At 40.8% G+C, this 12,411-nt stretch overlaps 1 protein-coding gene across 1 annotated transcript in view; it reads left to right on the plus strand.

Moving 5' to 3' along the window:
- Positions 1 to 2,501: 2,501 nt before the first annotated feature.
- The window catches only part of ARMC2 (armadillo repeat containing 2), a 105,074-nt gene continuing 95,164 nt past the window's right edge, over positions 2,502 to 12,411 (plus strand). The window contains exons 1-3 of the mRNA XM_004673754.2: positions 2,502 to 2,698; positions 8,681 to 8,935; positions 9,350 to 9,422. Of these exons, the coding sequence (XP_004673811.1) occupies positions 8,718 to 8,935; positions 9,350 to 9,422 (291 nt within the window). The 5' untranslated portion in view covers positions 2,502 to 2,698; positions 8,681 to 8,717. The remainder of the gene's footprint in view (positions 2,699 to 8,680; positions 8,936 to 9,349; positions 9,423 to 12,411) is intronic.

The following is a 12,411-nucleotide window of genomic DNA, read 5'->3' on the forward strand; positions in this document are numbered from 1 at the left end:
CTTAAGTGAAGTAAACCAGGCAGCTTTATTGTTTTAAATAATTGCTTCCTATAAGCCTGCCCTTGTCATTCTTTTCAATTGTTCTAACTTGCCTGGCTGACATTTCCTGGATGACTGAGCTGGCTAACTTCAGGTTCCAACTGTGGACTTATGAGGTCTATTCGAGATCAAGGTCCTCTGGTATAAGACCATAGTCAATAACTGGCTCTCTCACAGGTTTTTAAAATGAAGTTTCAACTGAGATGGTAAGGTATAATCATCAATTCCATTGGGAGGCAAGTCTCCCCAATGCAAGCTAACAAACATGTAGACACCCTGGACCTAAGGGTTCAGACTGACGCTACAAGTCAGAGAGCTTTGGGGAAGTGTGTGTAAGGAAATTTCTTTGCAGATGAGTGTGGGGATGCTACTTTTTTTAAATCTCAAATCCAGTGAGAGAGGCTTCAAAGGGCCTGTCAGAGGCTTCAGTTAGCTGGTGTTGAAAGCTAAGGCTTTCCTGTGGCAGCCTGGATGAGGTAGCATGGGAATGGGCCTGCACTCTGAGTCACCTGGACAAGGTATGGATGGGGTGGGGTTTCCCTTGGACAAGAGAAGTTCAGGAATGTCTAAAACTTTATTTTAAAAGGAATAAAGTCTGGATTTCTAGAGACAGAGAATGAGCAGCAAGTAATCAGTGGAATAACACTGCACCTACACCTGGAAAAGCTGTGCGAAGTCCCCATTAATTGTAAACTCCCAAGGATCTAGGGAAAAAACCAGAAATTGCATAGCCAGACACAGCAGGATCAAAATCAGTCAATTTTAGAATTAAGTGCTCGGTCTCCTTGTTTCTCCTTGCTTCAACCAGGCTGGGTCTACAGTAGCTGGGTCTACTGAATGTGGGAAAGTGGCGTCTCGGTCAACTATAACCCAGCTGGAAAAGTTCCAACTATGGAACTTGAGTCCGAGGAAGGGCATGGGGGATGATTCTTACTTTCAAGTGATGTTTGAAGCACCCAATATTTTAATTTTGGAAAGAAGCTGCAGTTAAGACTTAGTTACCATAGGGATATCAGCTATCTACAAAAGAGCAGAAAATACAAGGTCTTTCCTTCCAGGCACAGGGGAAGACAACCAACACTGAATGTATTTCAAAATGGCAATGAGAGATCAAAAAAAGTTGCATTATGATAAAATTTGTGAATTACAAATGTGAGTCATTTTATATTAAGTAGGCAAAGCTGCCATAATGGAGTCCAAGTGCCAATATAAGGGACTTGGATAATTAATGTTGAGTCACAGATTTTGACCCTGACAGAGATAAATAAAACTTTGTTTCAGTCCACAAAATTGTCAAATCAGCTAAGTATTTATTGCCTGTTTAGTGCAAAATCTTGTGGGGCACTTGGAGAATGATTACATGCCCTTTGTTCTGGTTAGTATCATCTCCTATCTAATATGATGCCTTCCACATAGTATGAACTCAAAAATATTTTCAATTTAATTATTCTTTTCAAGACACTTGGCACCAAGGAATGTGGCATTTTCCCAATGTTCACAACACTTCAGTCGAAAAATTCTCATATTTATAAAGCATGGCACAAACCTTGAAAGGAGAGTGATTATGGTCTCACTTGTATTTAACACTGTAAAATTTAACACTGTTGCTGAATGATTGAGTAGAATAAAATTTAAACCAGAAAAGAATAAGTGGGGTACTTTGTAACCAACCAACAGTGACAACACATCAAAAACAAAAAATGACAGAACCTAGTTCTGTCACTTATTAGACTGAGCTCCTTTTTCCTTTGCAGTGAAAAAAAAACGCCCCTACCTCAGAACAACAGGGAAGGGTTACTAAGAATAATAATAATAAACATTAAAGAACCTTTGTAAACTCAAATGTTGCTCAAACATGAGGGCTTAATAACAGACAACTGTTTTAACAATTATTTATTGGGACGTGTGTTTTCTATTTTCTCAATCTTCAAAACTACAAGACCTAGCTGGATATTAGGTTGCCCTCCATTTTACAAATGAAAAAAACAGAAAGGTTAAGGACAAGTTCAAGGTTATATACAGCAGCAATGTGACTCAGTAAATCCTGATGCATTGATGATTCTGTAGCTTGCAGTGAGCTACAGTCTACAGTCCCGCTTTACGGACATTCAAAAGAGGCGCTGAAATCTCATTAGGGCTCAAGAGAGATCACTAGGTAAACTGCTAATTTAAAAGTAAATCCCCTCCAAGCCCCTCCCAACCGCGCTCCACACAAACCCCCCACCCCAACGCCTCCGCGCCGTCCCTTTCCAGCACCACCCTGACCCCGGCCCTCTCTCCTAAGACCCGGTCCCTGCACGCCAGCTCTCGCCCGGGCGTGGGCGGCACCCACGGCCCAACACTTCGACGCATGCGTCCCTGGGAATCCACGCAGGCCCAGTGGCAGAGCTGCTCCCAGGGGGACGCTCCTAACGCGACCTCGCCTGGCCCCGCCCCACTCGGCCCCGCCCCACCTGCTCCACTGCCGCTGCCGCTGCCTCCAGAAAGCTGAAGGATGAGCTGAATTTCCTCCGCTGTTACTGTTTCCAGCGCTGCTCACAGGTGCTTTGGGTCTGGTCGGAAGCCCCCTTTCCCGCTCCCACTCCCAATTCATTACCTGGCTCTCTCCACCCGCCCAGCAGTGACCTGACTCTGCAGGCGAGCAACTCGGGCGGCCAGGGTAGGTAGTTTGTGTACAGTTACCATGGAGACGCGGGGTGGCCAGGCGGAGCGGGCGGGCTGGCGGGCGGGCGGGCAGGCTGGCTGAAGATGCTGCTGCACTCTGCCCTGGTCTGGACCTTTGGAGGAGTGGGCAGTGCCGGCTGTGGGAGAGCCGCAGTCGGCGCGGGAAGTGAGGCGTCCTCCGCCACTTCACCGGGACTCTGTGGCCAGACTCTCTGTCCCCCGGTCTCTTTCCATGAGTGCCCTGTGCAAACCCTAAGGCTGGCCCACGCTTGTCTTTATTTCTATGTTTAACCAAGGGCGTGGTGCTTAATAAAAAAAAAAGAATTGTTAAGTGAGAGAGTGGTCAATATGGAGCTTTGTCTAGGCAGACAGTGACCCGGCTAAGTCACATCCATTGTATCTTACTTAGCTCTTCTGGGCAACATACAAAGCCTCAATAAATAAATAAGCTTATGTGTAACAATATACATTAAAACATGTTGTATTACATATAGTACATGTTATCATCCATTCCACAGGTATCACATCAGGTCTTCCATTGCAGCCTACTTAGAATTATTTCAATTTAGGAGAAAAACAGTACTCTGGGCTATTTTGTGAATCTATAAATTTGGATTACTTGGTGATTTGGTGTAACTGATATTCAATGGAATAATTTAATAAAATGACTTCATAAAGGAACCTCCCATTTCAACATTAACTTAAAATGCACAAAAACATGGAACAAATGTCATCCCCTTTTCTTGCAATTTTTTTTTTAAGATTTATTTATTTATGCACACAGAACTGGAATACAGACCAGAGGTGCAGGGGCAGTGAGAGGATTCACCAGAGACAGAGCGGGGAGCAAGAACAGGCAGATCAACGAAGTACACTGCTGAGGGGAGCAGCTGGCGGGGTCAGGAGAGGTCTGCCTAGCCACGTGGAGCTCCTCCGAAGCAGGCGGGAATCGAACTCATGCTGAAGTGGCTTTAGCTTCTTAGTGCTGTTCTTTAACCCACTGCGCACCAGGGAGGGCCCACAATTTCTTTTTTTTTTTTTAATGCAGTTTTTTTCATTCGTCGGTGACCTTTTTGGTGTGTGCTTTTACCAGTTAGAGCTAGAGCAATAGTTAATACTTCTTAAGGCCCAGGCAGCATGCTAACAACATACTTTATATAAATCATGTCATTTAGTTATGAAGACAATCCTATGAGGCCACTGTTATTAATATCCACATTTCCTAGAGGAGACTAAAGCTCAGAGGTGTTGGAAGCCTTGCCCAAATCACAGAGTTGTGACTTGTCAGAATATTTGAACTCCTGCTCCAGCATCAAAGCAATTAAACCCCGCCTCTTTCGATGTTTACACAAAAGTATTCAAAATCATGGTAGAGGGATTGAGTGTTTGATTTGCAGGGCAAGAGCGTAGAAATATCCTGATAGTGCAGTGAAGCTTTTGGCAAGAAGGCTCTGAGTCAGGTGACTGTTACCAAAAGTGAGGTCGGGTCCTTATAGTTAGGCATAAACATTTGTAAGTGCAATCCCAGCTCATCCTCTAGAGGTCTGTGGACATCATAAGCTCAGAACAGTGATATGAGACAGACTCTTCCCTTTCAAACTCCACATATCCTATTTTCCTTTAAAAGTCCCTTCCCCCTTTAATTCTTCAGTTTCACCCTTTCTATCTCCTCAGATGCCATATCTCCTTGGCTCTTCTGTTCTTGTTCTTTTCTTCACTTGTTCTCATCTCTCTTTTTACCTCTAGTTCTTTCTTTCTTTTTTCCTTTTTTTTTTTTAATTTAGGGCTGCAAAGACCTTTATTTTATCTACCTATCATCTGAGGTAACACAGATAACACAAAGTTGTTCATGTCTTAACAGTATAGGGTCTCCCCCTTCAGGTGTTGCTACACTCCACACCCACCAAGCATCCACAGCCCGTCCCAGAGTCCCCTTATTTCAGTTTACCTTCACTGCTATATCCCAGACTCCCAGTGTCTTATTCACTGATTGCAACATTTATCAACACTACTGCCTGCCAGCTCAAAGTAAGGGCAAGAAAGAAAAGGGGGCTGATTAGATAAGGAATGCTGCCATTTGAAGTGAAATCCAATGTACTCACCTAATCTACTGTGACAGATGTCTCCATTATTAAAACCACGCTGCCTTCACTTCATCCGGAGCGCAGTGCTTATGCAGGTGTTGACCATGAGTCATGCCTCACATGAAGAAACGGGCCTGGGTCTGGTGCGGCCTGGTGGGACAGTGTCATGACCGAGACTAGCTGGGAACCTTGTGGCTTCTGGAGGAAACATCTAACTGGGATAGGAAGAGGGAAAGGCATGTCTAGGAAAGTTTCCCCGAGGCCCTTTAAGAGTTAGCTGCTGATTTTGTCCCTTGTAGTCTTTTCCTTTCCCAGACTGCTAGTGCCTACCACGTCACAGCAGGCCTCAAAATCTTTCAGTTGCTCATCAGCTTTTATTTACTATCTTGACCTGCTATTTATTCTCTTTTTGGTACAACACCTGTTTTCATTTTCAGAATTCTTTGTATCCACCTTGTGTTTTTGATACTTTGCCTTGGCTCACTCACTCAAGTAGCTGGAAAATCCTTCTCCATTACAATCCCAGTGCCAGCCATTGCCACGTGCTCAAATTCAGCTCATTTCCTAGAGTCCAACTCAAGTACCACCTCTTCCAGGAAGTCTACTTCCTACCTCCCAGTCCAAAATCCCTTCTTTTTAATCACATGGCAGTTTCTCTCAGTCATGTTCTGTCTTTCTCATTAGTTTCTATCTTGTGTTAAATTCATTTGGCTACAAATGAGGCTGATGCTCAGCTAGCACATGCTAAGAAGGCTGTTCCAATTGTGAAATACTGACATGTCTCTACATTGATGATGTCAATGGCTGTACCCCAAGACATTTTCGGTGCTCTACCTCCCATCACTCATTGAGTGAATAATATCTTAAATACCCTCTCTGGGCCCTCCCTGGTGGCGCAGCGGGTTAAAGCACAGCACAAAGAAGCTTAAACCACTTCCGCAGGAGTTCGCTCCCCGCTTGCCCTGGAGGAGATCCACATGGCGTGGCAGACCTCTCCTGGCCCGCCTGCTGCTCCCCTCAGCAGTGTACTTGGTCAATCTGCCTGTTCTGTACCCCGCTCTGTCTCTGGTGAATCCTCTCACCCTCCGCATCTCTGGCCTGTACCCCAGTTCTGTACGAATAAATAAATAAATCTAAAAAAAAAATACCATCTCTGGACACATGTCATAGCTATTTTTGCTAATGCTTGAGACTACCCACCTCATAACACTGTAGGGATTAATTTAGATGAGTACTCAAGTGTCCTTAGTTTACAGTTTTCAGAAGTCAAGTAAATGTTTGACTAATCTCAGTCATCCTCTCCTGAGAGTAGACAGTGTTTGTTTTTATCTGCATTTCTAGATAGCAAGCAAAGGATTTGCACTTAGGAAACAGTTAATACTAGTGAATGGAGTTGATCCAGTTGTCAGGAGAATTTCTGTAAAGTGAAAATTTATTTTATACTATTGTATTATTCAGGTATACTTTCCCTGATAGATAAAATAACTTAACAGGCAAACTCTGTTTATTTAACACAAACTCACTAATAAGAATTTGTAATTTAATAACTATAAAGAAAACCTCAGTCCTAATTCAGTAAATTTGAATTATCAAATCTTTTCATGTTTGATTTAGTTAGCAGTAGTATTAATAACAGATTAATTGTGCAGATCTCACATTATTTAGATAGTTTCTCACAATGTGACTGTTACAGTAAGATGGATATATGGGAAAGAAAGGGGAAAGCTGAGTTTGTGTTAAAATTTTTATAGGCAGATTTTGAAGCCCATCTGCATTGTTCCACAAGTATTTAACCAAATAATTTACAACATTTTAGCATTTGCCCTGAATAAATATTCCTGCTTTGTTATTCTATGAAAGAATATGATTTTCAGTGCAAACTAAAATACAGTCTGGGAAAATCTTAGTCAGGAATGATAGTGTATTATTACTTGCCCAGAGCACTGTCTCTCATCTTTATTAGGTTTGCCAGATCACCTTCGGACTTTGCTAGACTTATTAGTGTCACATGAGGCCAAAGAAGTCACAAACCTGATTTGGTCTCAGGAAGAAGCCAGCTCTTTTTATAGAAACTTCTGTTCCCTAAGTGGTGTAATTTCTTCCTGCAATGGACAATTAAAAAAAAAGTATAATTGGCATGACCACTTAAGTTAGATGTTATTGGACTAAATTTATATTATAATGAATCCTAAACCAGTATGTACATATATATAATATTTAATCTATATTTTCGATAGTTTGCTTTTAATGTCTTTTTAAGTAATCAGCTATATCAGAAGCATTAGAAGTAAAGTGTATTGTCTGCCAATTTTTGTTAGCTGGATTAAGTTAGTTCATAATTCTGAAACCTTGCTTAAATTTAAAATATTTTATCAAAAATTCCTAGAACAGTGTTGCTTATCTAGTAATATTCTTACTGTTATGTCTCAACACCTGGTTGTTCCCTATGAAAGGAAATGACATATTGTTTGCAGTTTTCAATCATACATACTCTTTTTCCTCAAAAATTCTTGGGGTGGGGCCTGGGTAAAAGGAAACAAATGTTCTTGTTGTCTGTTGTTATGTAACAACTTAATGTGTAGAATCATAACATAGTAAATCTTCTTTATTTATCTAAGCAATCATCTGTTGATTCTACTTGTGGAAATGAAGTCTTTTTTCACTCCTTGGGCTTATGTCAACAAAAAAAATTTCTTGTAGAAGTTATTCAGAAGTTGGGTAGATGAGATGCATGACTACTTTTCAGACATCTGTCTCCTTACAGATGTAACATTTTCAAGTGATTAGAGTTTTGTTTTTAAGTGACTACCTAATACCATATACTAATTAGAATTAGGTTTTTTAAATCTTGACTTTTTTTTTTAAAGATTTATTTACTTATGCATACAGAACTGGGGTACAGGCTAGAGGTGCAGGGGCAGTGAGAGGATTCATCAGAGACAGAGTGGGGAGCAGAACAGGCCAAATGACGAAGTACACTGCTGAGGGGAGCAGCGGGCGGGTCAGGAGAGGTCTGCCATGCCATGTGGGTCACCTCTGGGGCAGGGGATCGAAAGCATGATGAAGTGGCTTTAGCTTCTTAGTGCTGCGCTTTAACCCGCTGTGTCACCAGGTAAGGGCCCTAAATATTGACTTTTTTGAAGTTGAGAGCTTCAGAGGTGTCTTTTCAAGTTAGTCAGATCTCCATGGGGCACACGAGCATTTAAGAAGAAGCTGTGATCTTACGGCCAGTGCATGACTCTAACTTATCAATGGAGGGAGGCACTTTGGGAAAGGACAGGTTAATGTGAATACTTACTATTCATTCCTCTAGGACACTCTCTCAAAACTATAGGTGACTTGGCTTGATGCATTCCATTGTATCATGGGCAAATGTGTGGTTGAACCTTCCTATGATTTTTACAAACTACATTTATGAAAGCCAATATAACTTGGAAATAGATTCCATATCTCTTAAGTGTAGTATTATACTAGCATAGCGTATGGAGAGCAGTGGGAAAGGAAATTTTGGTTAAACATTTCAAGAGGAACTCCCCACCCAGTTTTTTTTTTTTTTTTTTTTTAATAGATTAGAGAATATGAGATGATTTTCCTAGCCTGTCATCTTTCATGAGATAACCTCTTTCTCTCCAGGGTTAGCTTTTATTCTGGCTCTCCTCCCTCGTATCTGTCCTTCCCTCCATTACGTGCACTCTCATTGGCACGGGTGTTTTTGAGAGCTGTTCTCCCTTCTGTATCTGACTGGTAGATTTTTTTTTACAATGAAGATTTGTTTTGTTTTCCCCAAAGTTTAATATTAGAAGAATGTTTTAAGTACATATGGAGGGGTTTAAGCACTCCTTTGTAAACAATTGGATAAAAATCTGTTTTTATTTTATACCATATATTTGCAGGGTGTGGTATCCACCTAAAGAACATTTAAAAGGAAAGATGCTGTCTCCAACTGATAAAAAGTTAGAAAAGCTGGATCCATTTTATCGACCTTCAGTGTCCAAACAGAAGACCAGTGCAGAAATAATAAGTGAAGCACGAAATTCTTTAAGAGCAGTTAGGACCCAAAGACCATTTACCCCACAAGAAGAACAGAGAAAGCTATTTGGACCGTCATCTTCAAGAACACCAGAAAATAGACCTCCTTCTTCCTTCAGGTAACTGACATTGCTCTTCCCTGAACCTTAAGATAGTTAAGCTACTAAAGTGACATTTTTTCCTTAATTCTGATTATGAATAGTTACATTTTAAGTTTCACTTCTGCTAATTATATCACTTGTGTCTGTTCAAGAGTCCTAAAGATGATGCCAGACCTGGAGTCCAATAAGGTGCTTTGGTATGAAATGATTAATAGTGGTTGTCATACCAACCTTATAAAGTGATATTAACAAAGCTTTTTAAAAAATCATTAATCATTACTATTGAATCCTCCTAGAAAGAAATAAAAGGATCGCTTCATATGTTAAGCACTATATTCTTAAAATTGCTTATGTACTGGACACTCTTGCTTGTTTGGGGGGCTAGAGGGAATTATTCGCAAATTAATAACCTGACTCCCTCTCCTGTTCTAGCCTCCATGCATCCAGCTTTGAGTTATCTGATTCCAAGCCCATCGCTGGCACACGTCTCAGTCCACTAGAACTTGTGAGTACTTGATATTTCCTCCAGAGCCTTTAAGGTGGATTCCAAATATGTGGAATCAGCACTCAGTATGACAAGGAAGTGGTCACATAGACCTAAATGTACTAATAATTGAAAGAAAGCTCTTTTGTACTTCTTTAATTATTTCATGAAACACTTGTATTATTTACAGATAGCTTGATAATAAAGACGCATTTTAGAAATGTGTAGTAACCTAATAATATTCTGTTTCACACATTTTGCTGGTTTTTTAAATAGTTATACATATACATTACTTTATTTTTAGCAGCTATGTATGTAAATGATATATTCATGTACATAAAGAGTCCAAGACTCATTACCAAAGAAAGAAAATGCCAGCAGTCTCCTGTCTCCTTGCTCATTACTCTTCCCTCCCTAGTGGTTTCACTTTAAATGTTTTTGGCACAATATTTTGGTATTTAAATCCAAATTCCTAAATAACACATTGTCTTGCTGGTCTCTGATTAATGAGCATGATGAATTATCTAATGACTAAGGAAAAGGAGGATTTAACTCTTTCCTGTCCTCCCAGGCCCCCTCATCTTCCTGTCATCTTCTCTGTCCTCCTTGGCACTCCCAGTGTAGGTATATCATAATTTTAGTTAGATCCCTTTTCTCTGATTATATATATTGACTATATAAATCCAGCTGAAACTTAACTGATGAATAATGCTGATTATTTCTTCTCTGCACCACGTTTTATTTTGCTGGGTATTAGCAGTTGCCTTATCTTGAAAGTGTTTTTATTATTACTGTTCCAATCTTGTGTTCTCTCCATTCTTCACCTTGGAGAACCCACTCCTCTGCCTTCATCCTTGCTGGGGTGCACAGCTTGCTCCTCCCTCTTCTGCTACCTTTCCTCTCCTGTATCTCAGGTCCTTCTCTGTCTTGAGTGACTCTTGCTTCTGTGAAGCGCTTCTCAAGAAAGGGTGTATAGGAAGTAAATTATTTGAGAACTTGACTCCTGTTTTTGCTTTCTGGATGTTTGTAGATTTTTTTTCTCTTTGTTCCCAGTGTTTTGAAATTTCACAACAGGCCTTTGTGTTCATGCCTTTTTTTTCCATCATGCCAAGCACTTTCTATGTAGGATTTCTTGCCTTTTAGCCCTTAGGAGTGTCCTTGAATTATCTTGATGAGTCTGCTTGTTCTTTCTGATATTTCTAGTCAGATGGAGGATCCCTTTCTTATTCAGTTTTTCTTATTTTCTCCTATTCCTACCTTTTTGGAAGAAACTTTATCTTCCAATCTCTTTATTGAGTCTCTTTATGTCTGCTATATATAATTTCCAAGAATCTGTTTTCCCCCCTCCAAATTATCGTTTCTTAATATATGGCATTGTGTTTTTGCTATGTTTGCAGTGTTTCAGTTTACTAATAATAGCTTTGATTTTTAAAGTTTTCTTTTCCCTTTAAAATCACTGTTGCTCTGTGTATGGGGGGAAATAAAACAATGGGATTTTTTTCTCTCTCTCATACTTCTGGAGATTAGAGATCTGAGATCAAGGCAGGGTTGATTTCTTCTGTGGCCTCCCACCTTAGCCATTTGTTCTGCTGCTCTTATTTAAGAGTGAGTGCTGTGGATGGAGTTGGTCAACCCTTTGGTGATGCCTATCCTTGCCTATTCCTACTTGTCCTACCCATTGGCACTCTTTATGGATTTTCTTGTGTGCTAGTTGATTCTCTATAGAAGTATCTCCTGAGTTCTTTTCTAAAGGATAAAGGCTGATTGCTAACTTTCTGGAGCCAGGTGGTGGAAGGAGGTAGGTGTGTTAGCATTCAGTATATAAATTATTCATCTTGCATCTGTGTTTATAGTCCCTGACCCTCAACTGTGCCTGCTTACTCATTCAGAGACCCTCTGTTTTGTTTGTTTGTTTGTTTTTTAAGATTTATCTATTTATGCATACAGAACTGGGGTACAGGCTAGAGGTGCAGGGACAGTGAGAGGATTCACCAGACACAGAGTGGGAGCAGAACAGGCCGACTGACGAAGTACACTTCTGAGGGGAGCAGAGGACAGGCCAGGGGAGGTCTGCCGTGCCATGTGGGTCACCTCTAGAGCGGGGACCAAATTCATGCTGAAGTAGTTTTAGCTTCTCAGTGCTGTGCTTTAACCCAGTGTGCCACAGGGAGGGCCCCAGAAACCCTCTTTCTAGATCACAAACCTCCCATCTACTCCTGGGTTCGGTAGCCTGAATAGATGGAGTGGGGAAAAAGGGAGTTACAGACTTTCAGTTAATCCTCTTTATTTATTTTTTTTTTAAAGATTTATTTATTTATTCATACAGAACTGGGGCACAGGCCAGAGATGCGGAGGGTGAGAGGATTCACCAGAGACAGAGTAGGGAGCAGAACAGGTAGATCCACGAAGTACACTGCTGAGGAGAGCAGTGGGCGGGTCAGGAGAGGTCTGCCACACCATGTGGTCACCTTCGGAGCAGGTGGGGATCGAACTCATGCGGAAGTGGCGTAAGCTTCTCAGTGCTGTGCTTTAACCTGCTGTGCCACCAGGGAGGGCCAATCCTCTTTATTTTAAGAATCTTTTCTTATGTCCTTATATCCTCAGGTATCTGGTAATTTCAGATCCCTTGGTATCAATCACAGGTGATTTTATGGAATTGAAGTGTCAATCAAGCTGCTCCTCACTTTTTGTTAATGTTTAGATGGTGTGCATGCTCTTAGAAGTTTGATTTTGGTGAACTATTTGAAAGTAGCTACAAATAGAAAACTTTATCATAAAAAATTAACGGTGCATCTCACATGAACAAAGATAGCCATCCATAAAACCATAACACTATCATCACAAGTCAGTATAGCATGTATAGTCCTTGTGCAAATGGACAAGGTCCTAGGTATGTTTCATTTTAAACAAAAATGTACCTTTTATTCTTAAAGTGCTTATCAGAATGCCTCTGTGAGGAAGATTATATTTGTCCTGATATTGCAGATCACAAAAAATGAATAGTAAGCAT

The sequence above is a fragment of the Condylura cristata genome, unplaced genomic scaffold (assembly GCF_000260355.1).
Source record: "Condylura cristata isolate star-nosed mole 26May11 unplaced genomic scaffold, ConCri1.0 scaffold00001, whole genome shotgun sequence".
Classification (NCBI taxonomy): Eukaryota; Metazoa; Chordata; class Mammalia; order Eulipotyphla; family Talpidae; genus Condylura; species Condylura cristata.